General features: G+C 44.0%; 1 protein-coding gene across 1 annotated transcript; it reads right to left on the bottom strand.

The window, feature by feature from the left end:
- Positions 1–887: 887 nt before the first annotated feature.
- On the bottom strand, positions 888–12,031 carry LOC133954223 (uncharacterized). Its single transcript, XM_062388560.1, has 19 exons — positions 11,644–12,031; positions 10,966–11,124; positions 10,364–10,482; positions 10,092–10,269; positions 9,559–9,671; positions 8,388–9,387; positions 7,493–7,617; positions 5,828–6,071; positions 5,037–5,164; positions 4,840–4,936; positions 4,598–4,720; positions 4,122–4,294; positions 3,428–3,525; positions 2,911–3,038; positions 2,559–2,739; positions 2,305–2,449; positions 1,304–1,380; positions 1,034–1,089; positions 888–927 (listed from the first exon to the last, which is right to left on the bottom strand). The coding sequence occupies exons 1-17, from the start codon at positions 12,014–12,016 to the stop codon at positions 1,306–1,308; spliced, it is 3,459 nt and encodes a 1,152-aa protein (XP_062244544.1). The 5' UTR covers positions 12,017–12,031; the 3' UTR covers positions 888–927; positions 1,034–1,089; positions 1,304–1,305.
- Positions 12,032–14,580: the final 2,549 nt, after the last annotated feature.

Here is a 14,580-nt window from a genome sequence, read left to right as displayed (position 1 = left end):
ATAAAGTCTGGTGGAAATGATTGGTAATGTTTAACAAACCGACAAACAGACAAAGAGAAAAATATAATCTGGTTCCCAGAGGTTGTCAGGGTCTTTCCCAAACAGTTTCTTACATTTTTTTAAAGAATGTAATTGTTCACATTCTTACTCATTTGTGAAGATGAAAATTCTTATAGTTGCCTGGCGTTTGTTTATTAAGTCTGTGAGGCTCTTTGGCTGAGAAGCGAAATCAATCACATTTACGTTGTTGTACACAAAACCTAATTACCGACCAATTAAAGTAGACATCTCCCCTGAGCTGCAATGTACTTTATAGTGAGAGGCTATCTGACATAATACAAGACATGGGGGGGGGGGGGGGGGGTCTTGATTAATTGATCTTGAGGCCATGTCTTGAAAGGGGCCTTTGTCAGTGTGTCTGATATTGTTCACAAATTAATATGTTTAATCCAATTAACAACACAGTAAACAAAGGGCTCTGTAATATTTCAACAAAGGAGTGAAGTGCACCCTGCACAGTGGGGGCTGATTGTTGAATGCATGGGTTACAAACTGCAAGCAGGTTAATCTGCTCATGTTTGCACAATCAAGCCAAGCTTGAAATATTCTGAAGTTCCCTTTCAAAACATGATTCATCACTTAATCTGGGATTCAAGGAATATCATTATGTAAAACCTTCAGTTTTCTTACTCAACTGTCAATTTTTAATGCTGCAAATGCAACACGATGAACAACAGAGAAGGCCAGTGTCTAACTGAGACTCAGTACAGAGGGGCCAAGTGTTCATGTAAACAATGTCGCCCCCCTTTTTTGATGGAGTGCCACTTCCTGCTGTAAAACCAAATGGCTTCAGGCTCAGGAACAAACACACACACACGCCCTCAGCATCCTTTAGGAGCTTTTTATTGGCAGTTCACAGAGTGCTGTCTGACGCCGGAAAAAAGAAAAGCAGGAGAACTGATTAGACACAGTCAGAAAGCAAAAGCAACAGTGTCTTTTAACAGGAGCTCAACACTATTCGAGCTCAGCTCACCAGATGATCCTCGTAATCCTCGTCTCAACCAACTTCAAGTGCTTTCCATGTCGTAGCTGAAAAACAGGAAATGGATCGGGCTTAATAAATAATTCAAAACCGCCCTCATTACTAAATCATTGTCCTGCTGTCGTATGGAACTGCAGCCTCTGCTCGCTCTCAGGCCAACATCAGTGCAATGCAGCCCATTCATGGGTGTTTCCATGTAATCTTGCAGAGTTCACGAGAAAGCGTCGAGTGATTCAAGGACAGAGGGCGACTTCTCCTCACCGTCATTGGCCGAAGCATCCCTCGACACAAGGTCCGTCACGTGGTGAGCAGATCTCGGTCGAACACATGAAGTAGATCTGAGGAGTGAAAGAGGAGCGGGATTAGACAAGGTCTCCAGAGTGTGGGTGCAATGTAGTGTCACAAGCAGCTGCTAGCAATTGAGAATAGGCCAGAATTTGCAATTTACAAAACGGTCTCTCCAAATCTCTTTGTCATGAATGCTGCCTTGAGATTTAGAGGTTGAGCTGTAAATGCTTCCATTTCCCACTGCATCCTTTAGCCCAAATAAACGGTGTGACTTTGCACAAAGAGAACACACCGTTACTTCCACGAGGTTACGTTTAAATTGGATCAGAGGTGAAAATGCCAACTGGCAGCCTACGATAAGACTTAATTAACTACCAGGGGGCAAATTCATGCACGCTCCAAGCAGACAGCTGCATATTTGACCTGTCTTTCCTTCAGCTCCTACAAACTGTAAGAGAACCATGAGCATGCTTTAAGAAACAATCTGATAAAAGATTGTCTGAGATAAAAGTGACACCGATTCCCAATGTGTCTGTAAGATGTCAGGCTAGCAGTTTCTACAGTAAACTGTATATAAAGATAGAATACACGTTTTCAATTCCTCCCACTGTCCAGAAACAAACGCCAAAACATGGTCCATATCCCATCTAGGAACATGGAGGAGGCACATTATGACTTGTATTGCTTCAGTTTTTGTCCATCTGTATATACTGTCCATCTACTGTTTATGCCAAGCAAAGCTAACCATGTCTTAGCTACTGCTTTATATTTATCCTACAGACATTTCCATTTTCCTTACAGTAGAAATATTTCCGCCAGACTTCTAGTTCAGAGTCTGCGCAGTAAGTAGTAAATCAATAGCTACAGCTGGAAAATGATAAACATCACAACATAATCAAAAAAACACAACTAAGAGCTGTAATATTCCACGCAACCATTAACACTAGAATTTAGGAGACTCTGCTCATCCTTACCTCTTCATTCGGGTCCTTGAACTCACCATCAGGAAGGAACTGGAAGGTGCTGATAGTGAAGCGGCGGGTTTGACCCCGAGGAGAAGGTGGTTGAGGAGCAGACAACACCGCCTGGTGTGGGGCTGGATCCAAGGGGTTGGGACATCTAGGGATTTACATTGGATTAAGAGGCCCACTGTCTCATTGGTATACTTCAATCTCCCTGTTATAAATATACTCATTGCTGAGCACAATAGTTTGATGTTTCGACGCACCCATTGTAAAGCAGCACCCACACCGATGTTCCAGAGCGGGGGTAGGCCACACAGAAGTGCACCAGCAGCACCACACCGGGATCCGGGGCATTCAGCAGCCGCACTTCCAGGTAGAGGGGTTTCCCCAGCAGCATCTGCATGGGCTGGTGATACTGAGGGTAGAAGCTGCTGTACTCAGGGTCTGGGACACGAGGAGGTGTAATGGAATGACCGCAGATCAGAAAAGCAACTTTCCCTCACTTGAGATAAAGAAGTAGCTCTCCTGATCAGGATAAGTTCAAATCGTTCACCATTCCAAGTACATTTTCAGTTAGGTAAAAGGGCAGTTAGTGTTTAAACAAAGACCGTCTACCTTTGGCAATCCTGAGCTGGACTCCATGCATCTCCTGGGTCTGGACTCCAGGACCGAGCGTGGGAGTCTTAACCAGGTAGCTCACAGTTAGGACAGAGCCCGGCTGAAACCGGCACTCCACCAAAAACCTGAGAATGACACCAGAAATAAAGTAACGGAAATCTATGTATCGATGGTGGGTGAAAATGAAGGAAATGCAGGGAGAGAGAAGAGGAAAGACAAGAACAATCTTGTGCTTAAAGCCTACTGTAAACATTGTGATCTAATGATACAGGTCTTAGACCCCTGAGTATTTTATTTCTATGGTATAAAAGAGGGATGGGGAAACCTACGATGGAGGAGCAGGTAACTGAACAAAAGATCAGCTATTGGAGGCGTCTCTCACTAAACAACGGAATATACGAAACACTAAACCTGTTTGAAACATTAGTTAGAGTATTTCATTCAGAGTGAAACTGCTGCATCCTCTCAGCACAGTGGTTCTTTACTCTGATAATCAGCAGCAGCATGTTCTGACCTGACGGGAGAATCTCTAGTGATGGTGCCGTGGTTGACACTGATTCCTTGAACCTTGTTCACGACCTCCACCATGTAGATGACCATTTGCCCAACCACCTATCAGGACAGCATCAGACACATACACAAACACACACACACTTAGTACATGGAAAATAACTACTCAATTGTCAACAACACAGGGGCGGATTCAGGGGCAGGGCCAGAGGGTATCTTGCCCCAGCTGAAATCTGATTGGCCCCCTGAAGTGCCCCTGTCCTGTCAGTCTCGTTTCTAAGTGACTATATTTACTTCAAAATGAAAACAAGCAATAAATAACACTTCTCACAACAAATATGAACATTTGTTAAGATTTTTTTTCCCCTATATTTTCACCTAATTTCAAATTTATATTTTTTTGCTCAAAACTATAAAGCTAACAGTAAACAAGGAATATCTTAAATATGCACCTCATTGAATCCAGAATCATGCATTAATGTTGAGACACATGATTGGGCCTTGATTTAGAAAAATCCTAGATCCGCAATGCATGAATATTGACATTGGTGGAAAATAATAACAGTAATAGGGGGTCCATATGGGACAAATTGATAAGCTATATCAGACTTTGATTACACCAGAAATACTTTTAGGGTGAGCTCATCGCTTGGTTTGATTGATGACTATATAAAGAATGTTCATTCATTACAGCTCACCACTCGGCGTGCCCCGCAGCCGTCCATTGGGATCTTGAACAAGGCATACTCAGAAGTGACTCTCTGGGGTCTGCAGGTGGAGTTGCTGCCAGCAACAAGCTGGGCGAGGGAGAGAGGGGGCTCGGTGATGGAGGCAGGCACGGAGAAGACAAAGTGGTGGTCAACAGTGCACTCTGAAGGAGGGAGGGAGGGAGGACACGGACACACACGCACACGCACAGGCGCGCGTACGTAAAGGTCAGATGAGCTAAAAGGTCAGAAATCTCAGGAGGCAATTGATAATGAGACCCAAGATTTCTTATACCCTTTTCACATTCTGTCTCACTGCCAGCTTGAATCATGCTGCGCTGGCCCTGAATATACCTCTTCACATATCAAGCAGCTGTAGCTCTTAATATTTCCGTACACAAAACAGCTGGACTATACTCAACAATGTGACGTGGACATGCTAGCGGGGGACACAAGCTGCAGCTCACCATCCATGGGGTAGTAGCAGGCCTCGGAGTTCTTGCTGAAGCAGCAGCCCATGGAGAGGCACTGTGGCTGGGACACAAACGCGGATCCACAGGGGAGACGCTGATCGCTGGGAAGGCTGCACTCTGTGGGACGGCACGACAAATGTCAGCCTTGCAGTTAAAGTACCTCTGAATGGAGAGGGGAAAACACCTCTTGGCAAAGTGAATAATGTTACAAATGTGTAAACATAAAACCTGTCTACCTTTGCCAGGGCCTGGGACAACAGCTGGACAAGAAACCTGAGCCTCCCTTCTCTCATTCATCGTCATGTAGACTATAGAGATTATGTACACATTACCCTTTTAGAGAAAAATGTTTACACAAGAGTTATTAGGTAAAGCAAATGGTCAATTACACAAAAGGTCATGTGCTCAGTGTGAGATCCGAGTCAATACTTGCCTGCACGCTCATGTGGCACTGTGACTGCAGCCTGAGACTCAACTGGATTCTGCCATCTTTGCCTTTGCTTGCAGAATACCCACAGTGCTCTGGGGCATCCTGAAGGCTCATCTGGTTCCCTTTCATGTCTGAAAATAAGGGAAAATAGAAATATAAGATGCTTGTGTACTTCGAATGTTTAAAGCTTTCAGCATGAGGAGGACAGGGGTCTAAGGCCACATCCCTATTACTAAGTTTGACGTATGCATTACTTTGGCTATGGATATGCCACGTTTGCTCAGCCTGGCATCTAAACTATTCCCGAGTATTAGAGCTGCTTAATCGGAGAACTTGGAAACGCTGCTTGCCACGTTTTAGGCATCAGCAATTTCCTTCTGGATGGGCGAAACAGATGTTTGGGAAATGATGATGAAGACACTCACAACCTCTTGCCGATTGAGTAATTTTGGTCACGAGGTAGCCTAGGGAAATCATCAAACTCCTATCACATTACCAACATTAGCCTCGGCGGCCAGTGATGAACGCAACATGGATAAATAAGTGCTGCTGACCCTTTTGCATTTGCTAAGAAGCTATATATTAAATCTAGCGTTTTCCAACGATACATCTGCTGACATGCTTAAGAGAATTTATAAAAAATAAATTTCATTAAAAAATCTAGTTGTATTGATGTATACCCCCCCCCCCCTACATTTAAATGTACACCATGGAGTAGCCTCCCTGAAATCAGTTAGAATTCAATGCATGTAGAGCTGATGGCAATCGTATGCAACACACAAACAAACACACACCTTTAAGAAGAATTCCAGAGACGGGACCTGACGGGAGCTTTACAGTCATGTGATGGGATGAGCAGCTGACTTTCGGCTTCTGGACTGGAGAGGGGGTGGTGCTGGGTGGGGTAGTGGCCGCAGGTGGGGTAACTGGTGCACTGGTGACAGGGGTACTTTCATATGGGCACTGTGGCTCCAGAGTTCGATACTGCCCCATGGACAGATCCCAAAACATTAGAGGTAATGAAATGGTTGTGGGAGTCTGAAGAGAGACGAAATCAATAAGGTCAGTATGAACAGCCAACCACCCATGGTTTCCAGCTCCTATATTGTAAAGTCTGTGATGAGCATCAACAAATAAAAGTACACCCAGTACAGCTGCATACAGTCCATATGGGATTAATGGTAAATATGAGCAGCTCATCTGGCATCCATATACACAGCGGGACTGTTTTGGTAAATCGTAGGTGTAGTGACAACCCAAGCGGTAAGAAAAATGCATCAGCAATATCAATCAATTATAAATTTTCATCGTGTGGCGTCACTGTTAAGCTGCATTATGGCAGTTTCAGCATTTTCTCCTCCCGTTTATATACAGTCCACCACATAATGATTTCTACTATATTTCCCAGTAGGGAAAATCTCATTCCATAGATCATTGACTCTCCCAGCCCCGCCCGACTCTGCGCTCTGCGTCACTCTCCCACACAAACACATTGACAACAGGCACATCTGTGAACTCAGACTGGCTCAAGACAACATTATCTGGCCGTCGCAAACCGAAAACATTTTCGTGTTTATTTGCAGATAGAGCGCAGAAGAGTCCACCACAAGTGATCACAGGAGACACATTCACGGTTGCATGACAGATGCACAATGACAGATAAGCACAGGCGAAAGTGAAAGCTTGTGATCAGATCACTCTGGTCGGACTCCACCCCCCCCCCCCCCCCCCCCCGCCCAATGTGAAGGGGGCAATAAAGAAAAAACTTCTTAAAGTCTGAGATCATGAACGAGTAAATTCACAGAGGAGTTGTGTTGAGGTCTCTCCAAGATGCTGGAAACAACCTTCTGTACCTGCCAAGTGTCATAAAAACTTCACAAGTATGCATTTAAGAATTACTGCTGTTTATACGCTTTCACATCATGTATTGCAATAACAAAGAAAGATTTCTGTTGCGAAAGTATCCCCACTTCACTTTCACTGTCTAAAACTTCTGCACAGGATTGTATGTTAGCATAAACATAATAATCTACAATATCATAATCTGGTAAAAGCACAAAAACTAATTCATTTATGATTAAATGGAAATGTGTGCAGATGTTGCATGAAAGTTGTTCTGTATAGTTTATAAGATTATATGGAGCTCTGATGAACTACTATGGCGCCAGATAAAAAAAAAAACGTACAAACTTTCTCTTCAATAAAAAGTGAACTTCGACATCTAGTATAATGGATGTACTACCTCTTACAGGAGCATGTCAAAACCAAAGATTTGTTTGTTACTAAAAAGTCTCTCCCATTTGAAAAAAAGGCTTGGATGATTTTTCCATCCCATAACTACCACCCGAAGAAACCCCATCTTTTCTCATTTCTTTAAAAAAAACTGAAGTGTGTGAAAGTCCAGTCATATAAGTGTGATACATTCAGAGGCAGTGACGAGGCATCATGGAGGATCTCACCCGTGACAGGCTGTGGCAGGCAGGCAGAGGAGAGTGAAGGATTACACCAGAGCTCTCAGCCATCTGCAGCATGTACCCACACAGTGGTGACACAGTGGAGAGAGGCAGCCACGTCTTCCTTTGGTCTGAGGTGACAAACAAGGAATGTTTTGATATTAAAAGTTAATAAACTTCACTCCCAGCAGTCTGCAGGCTGATCTAGGAACACTGATGGAGTGACGGTACGGAGTGATGTGCACTTTTACTTTAAGATGCTTCATTAAGAAAAGTCAAAATAATCATCCTTACAACTTTTCACTGATCCTTTGTCGTTACCGCCACCAAAGAGGTTGTGTTTTCACACTGTCACCAAGTAAAATACTCAATGATCCAATTCTAGGATTTGCTGCTTTACTTGCATGACTTGAATGCATTTCGATTTTGGACAGACTGTCAGATAAAATAAGAAATTCTAAGACGCCACCTTAAGCTCTAGGAAATTATAATAAGACAAGATAACGTAAAATAATCCTGAGTCACACCGTGGGGGAAATGTGCAATGTTACAGCAGCAGAAGGGAAGAGTCAATATACTAGGTAAAGGAAATAAATGATGTAATGGGAATATCTGCGGACTGGTGTCGTTCATGAAATGAGTTGTTCGGTGCAGCACAACATATAAAATGTATAAAATAAAATGATAAGGTGTATGTAGGCTTCATTTATTCACTAAGTCCCTAAGCACTGGGTGTGTGGGAGAGTGGAAAGGGTTTGTATGGAACCTTTTGTGTTTTCGTCAAAGAGAAATTCCAAATTCCAAATAAAAATTCCCAAACAACTGTCTCTTTTATAAACACAAAAATTACGATCCAAACTTCCCATGAACAGAAAGGTCTCTTGGATCCAAACAAACTGACCTTTGACCTGGATGGAGTCTTGGTGAGCAAAAGGCAGGAAGACAACCATCCTCCCCATCAAACACTGGAGATGAGGCATCTGTGTAGCGGGCTGGGTTGTGGTGGACGGCGTCGTATTTGTGGCATTGGGAGTCAGAGTTTTAGCAGTAGTTGTTGCGGAGGTAGTGGCGGTGGTGGGGGTGATGGTGGCGGTGGTGGGGGGAGGCTTTGTCATGGTCGTCGGTGTTTGAATCTCTGGATACTGGGGCAGAGAGAGGTGGTACGGTGGATGGTAGAACAGTGGGTAGAAGGGATAATAATAGGGATAATATGGGTGAGGAAAGGGCGGTTGTGGATCTACAGGAGTTTTCGGTGGAGAGGTGGGAGGAGGAGGAGGAGGAGGAGAAGGTGAGGTGAGCGGGAGAGTAGCCGGTGCTGCAGTGGGTGCAGGATGGTAAGGTATCTGAGGATAATAGTGCGGGTAGTAAGGATATGCTGGAGGTCCAGGTGGGTGGGTACCTGGAGGAACAGTGGTAGTAGTAGTTTTTGTAGCTGCAGAGGTCGGAGCTTGTGTCACTGCAGGGTAGTAGAACGGCATGTGGGGGTAATACAGACCAGATGAATACTGAGTAGGATCAAGGGGCAAAAAAGGAAGTTGGTGGGATTGGCTGATCTGCGCTGGGATAAGAGTTGGAGCATATGTAGCCTGTACCACCACAGGAGGCTGAGAAGGAGGGGAAGGGGGCTTTCCTGTAGATTCAGGCGTCTTGGGGGGCTGGGTAAGCTCTGGGCCAGGAGGGTAGACCTGTGGCAGCTGGGCGTAGTGTAGGCCGGGGTATGGGTAATAGGAGTAGTGTTGAAGTTGAGGGATCTGCTCCTCGGTTGGGGGTTGAGGAGGGGGTGCCGGATGGGTGGTGGGTACAGGGCTCACAGGATCTGTGATGAAGTGAAGCTGAGGACTGACTGGACAGGAGAGGATGTATTCCTGATCATTATATACAAGATGAAGACTCAGGCCGTCCTGTGAGAAAAACATCAAAACAGAAAAACAAGATGGGAACATCTTTTGACATCCACTAAACTATGGATGGTCTCCAAACATTCCCCTGAGCTTTACCTGCCAGCCCATGAGGAAAGGGAACACATGTGAGAATACAGCAGGAAAATGCCCGGAGAATATTCAAGAACTTACCCCACTTGTGATACAAGAGGCTTTGTAAGAGATGAAGAAGGTGAGCTCGTCGGGTCTGGAGTGGACAAGATACGCACACTCCTCAGATACAAATGGACGCCAGCCTCCGTTCACTGTGAAGCAGATGACACATCTCTGAAGTCGGTCTCATTCTGTTCATGACATTGTGATGATTATAAGTTTATGTCGTCCGTTTTTTCGGATCGGTTATATTTAAATTTGACGACTTTTAGGCCATCAAATAAAATGCTTTGCAAAGGATCAGAATTATATTCTTTGCAGCATGGAGGTTGCAGAAACAGCATCTGGAAAGAGAAGCACTAAGTATATAATAGTAGTGATTACTGAAAAACTGTTGAGAGATCATTTAAATATTTTGTATAGAACTTTCTATGAAAGTATGAATGCACCCTTTAAAACTGCAGTGTGGAACTTTGTATTGAACTTTTTTGGTGTCCTAAATGCAGTCACATTTAAATACATTAAAATTGTTAGAATAAAAAAAAAGGTAATTTACATGAAGGTCAACCTACCTTTGACTCCCAGCATCGGTATCTCCTGCTCCTGCCCATGTTTCTGCACCGCCATGCCGTACGGGGAGCAGAAGACCGAGGGGAGGGAGGGAGAAGGGGCAGGAGTGGAGGGCTGCACCGGGCAGGAGAGCTTCAGGGGAGTGTCCCACCACAACATCGGCAACACGTAACTGTCATTCTGCCAAGGGGAACAACAGGAGGGTTCGATGATCACTCTGCTTGGCAAAAGCTTCCGATTAGAATACAATGAGGGGGAGGCGGGGTCCTGGTACCTCTTGTGTAATGTAACACGCATCGTAAGGCGCCATCATCTCCAGGTCACTCCATGACGTCCTCACCGAGTAGCCACAGTACGGAGGCAGCTGGAACAGAGAGATGGGAGACGCTGCCTCTGTAACGAAAGACAGTGAGTGAGCAGGATTACACAGAAACTACTGGACGGATTATCACGAACCTTGGTGAAAGGATGTGATACGGGTCAGGAAAGAAACTATTACATTTTGATAGGATCTGGATTTAGGGAACAAATTCAAGAAAACTTTTTTAACTTGTTTATCATTGCAAGGGAGTTTTTCAACATTTTCATTGATTTCACTACGTGTGAATCCTGATGAAAGAATCCAGACATATTTAGGGATCTGACATATATATATATATATATATATATATATATATATAAGCTTGAGTACTTTGGTGCAGTTTAATGGAAGTTAAGGGGACAGTTGGACGTATTTTATTAATATTTAATAAGAAACACAAGGATCTTTGGCAAGAACGTGTTCTTGACTCCTCCCATTTGCTTATTGCATCCAGGTCTTCTAACCGATAAACACTAGTCGAAACTCCTCTGTAGTATAATATGATATAATCTTACCTCTGTCCACTAACAGGTGTGTCAGTCCTTGTCCTGAAGCAGTGAAGGTCATGACGTTCTCATCACACTGCACAAACGGCCTCATCGCCTGCCACTCAGGGAAATGTGGACTGGAGTCAAATGCTGGACCCAGAACCTTCCCCTGGACTCCATGGAAACCTGCATATGAAATAAAGAAGAAATGAAGATTGGGCTTCTGCTACTCCTGCATAGTATACTCCACCAATTTCGCATTTCAACCATTAAAGGGATATTTCCCTCAAGAATTTTCATTCACTCATTATCTACTCACCACTATGCAGATGGAGGGGTGGGTGAAGTGTGTGAGTCCACAAAGCTCTTTAGGTGTCATCTAAGTGTCCTAAACATCCTCTGTGATACACACATTAGCGTGGCTCCAGCAGAAGATATCAGAGGACATTTAGGTTGAAAACATGGTGTAAATTGAGCTGTTTCGAGGTGGAATTACATTTACTCTGGCTCCAACGCTGTTTACCCCTGGAACTCCAAAAGGGTTTTGTGGACTCAATCAATTCACCCAACCCTCCATCAGCATACTAGTGAGTAGGAGTAATTTTTCATTTTGGGGTGAACTGTCCCTTTAACGCTTGTGACTCACCAACACCTGTAAATTAACTTTTAAAACAAGGTGCAGTTTCCCCTTGAAGCAGCACTAACCTGTGAAATCAGCTTGATATCCTTCTTCATGGTCCGAGGCCGAGGCCTTGGGTCCTGGGCTGATGTGTCCAGCGGTCCAGGACAAGTTGTTGGACGCTACGTTTCTTCCACGTTCATCAACTTTCTGTAAAATGAAAGGTGGGGGTGTTCCCCCGGGTAAGGCAGCAGGTTTGGACCGAAGCCCCTGTGGACCCGACCGGCTGGTTCTGCGCACATTGGCGCTGTGATGGGTCTTTTCGTCTGCGCGCCGACCTCCATGGATCTGCTCCCACCGACCACCTGCTGACTCCGAGAGACAGAGCTGCAGCGGGTAGAGGTGAAGCGCTAACACGAGAACAACCCGAGTGAGTTCTCTTTTCTGTTTGGAAGACATGCTTTGTTTGTTTGTTTTTTTGTTCACACGGACACGTCACCTGCACGCGAGTGCGCACAATTAATAGGCATCAGGAGCGGACCAATCAGAGAGCTGCAACTGCACACGCGATGAACTCAGATACTTAAAGAAATGATCTGGTGATTTTTGTTGGTCTATCTTAGTGACACTCAATTTACTTTGCAGGAGTTGTAATTTCAGTTAAAGCCACTTAAGTCGTTTGAGGTCATCTATTCACCAGCACACAAGTAGAGCTGCAGCAATCAGTCATTAATCGATTTGTTCTTCATCAGATAAATAATTCTCTGTACTTACTTACTATATATATTCATATCATCTGAATATCTTTGGATTTCAAACTACTGATCAGACCCATCAATAATAAAAGTAGATTGTTATTCAATCAGGGCACTACTGTTCTCTCCTGAAATCATGTTTAAATTCAGTAGATCTAGATTTTGATTTTGATTTGCGCCAAATTCCTCACCAATAAATATCAGTCCCGCTAAAAATGCCTGATTATTCATCATGATCCTTGAACTATTCTCAACACAAATGTGGAAAAACACCCTTTTACGCAATGTTTGGGAGAGTGAGAATAATTCCTGGATCTTCCCCCTGATCTGGATCCGCAGCAAAACTGAATGATTTCTTCCCTGCATCAAAATGACATGGAAATGGGTCCAGTAGTTTTTGCGCTCACCTGCTGAATAACATTGTGAGGAAGAGGTCACTGCTTTATTCTGATCTTTAGTCGTAGGTCAGTTGTTCCTCATATTTATTTGCAGATGTTTTCCAGTTGTGCTTTTTTGAGCATTTGAAACAGACCATTTTGAGGTTTGCTGTTGAAGTAAAGAAATCATTTTTCTGGGTTCTTCAGATTTGGCCTACGCACATCGAGATCCTGACAGAAATTGGCCAAAAGTGTCAGTCACAGACAACATTTGAACACGAGGTGAAGGATTAAAAAGTAAAGGAAGAATGTTGCAGGTTCCTGATTTAGACGATGAGCAGAGTCTGTGTGAGTTTACTGGAGTTTCTTGGTTATTGTGTCGCTGCTGGTTTGCAGTGTGTGGTTACAGGAGGAGACAGGTCTGTGCCCCAGTGGCCCGCGGCAATAACATCCTCAGAAAACCTGTTTGTGGCTGGAGTCCTGATGTGCCGGCTGTGGTAATCGATTGGATGCTGTGGGAATGTGCAGTGGCAGTTCAGAGGGAATCGGGTAGCAGTTGGAAGCTGCAGTGTGAAGTCCCTGGAGGGAACAGGGTCTGTTGAGGGAAGAGGTTTGCTGTCTGTTATATCTTCAGGAAAAGTAGATTTGTGACTGAGAGAGCTGGCAACAGGACTGTGAAAGGATGCCTTCAGTGTACAGCCTGTACAGATGATAACTTGGTAGATAAGGAAGTTCCCAGGACAGAATATAAATTTGGAGCATGAAATACAGAAAAAACATCAGAGTTAGAAATGATCGTCTGCATTTATTCCTGGAAGATTTCCCTTTCCTTAAATGAGGTCCCTTCTGTAGCAGCTCCCTCTGTATATAGCTTTCCAATAGACTTCATAATGGATGTTAGATTGTCTTTTCTGTGGAGGCGGATTAGAAAACTCCTCTGACTCAGACGTGGTGTACAAGGGAAACTATAGCACAGCTCAGCACCCACTCACTGTTCACTGTGAGAACACGAACAAACAATCACGGTTCAGATATAACGTTTTCAACCTTGACCTCTGTCCAGACTTTTTCATAGAGAAAATACTTCATCTATGAAGTATACTTCATCCCTCATCTGTGTATTCCAACACCCTCTGACTATAATATAGCTCCTGAATGATTTTCATCTTAGCAGTGCTATAATAAAAAACAGAGGGCAGCGTTGCACATTGTTATGTAACAGAGAAATTGTGTTACATTTATTCCCTAAGGAGCTATTTGCTTTCAGTGACTTGGAGCCACAGTTAGAGTTTAACAAAACTTAACCCCAGTCTGTTCCTCTCATGCTACTCCATTTGAGTCTGGTGGTGTGGTGGTTAGCACGGTCACAGGAGGAAGTTTCCCAGTCCCAGTTTGCATGTTCCTCCCTGTGCGTGGGTTGGTTTTCTCTGGGTACTCTGGTTTCCTCCCACAGTCCAGACATATATGTCGAGGGTTGATTGGAGAATAACTTGCCTGTAGGTGGGAATCTGAGTGTAATGGTTGTTTGTCATCATACGTTTGCCTTGCAATATGCTGGTGACCTGTCCGGGGATGTAGCCTGCCTTTGGCCCAATGTCAACCGGCATAAGCTCCAGCAAGTGAAAATTGTGTAAAATTGTGTTTATAAATTGATGCAACAATTTTAACAATCTCATCGGATCAGATTGAATCAAAAAACAAAATAATTACCAAAGTCATGTGTAAGTGTGCTGCCTGGATTATGAAATTAAGTCATTAAGTAAAGAAAGTTCTTTAAATGACTTTCCAGGTCTTGCAGAGACACTTGGAAGGAAGCAGTTATACTATCTTCTTCTTCCCACCTCCAGGAGCATGAGGAGGCCATTGTGGATCAAGATTTCCATGTGGTCTT

The sequence above is a fragment of the Platichthys flesus genome, chromosome 5 (genome assembly GCF_949316205.1).
Source record: "Platichthys flesus chromosome 5, fPlaFle2.1, whole genome shotgun sequence".
Classification (NCBI taxonomy): Eukaryota; Metazoa; Chordata; class Actinopteri; order Pleuronectiformes; family Pleuronectidae; genus Platichthys; species Platichthys flesus.
This window is presented reverse-complemented; position numbering and strand designations above follow the sequence as displayed.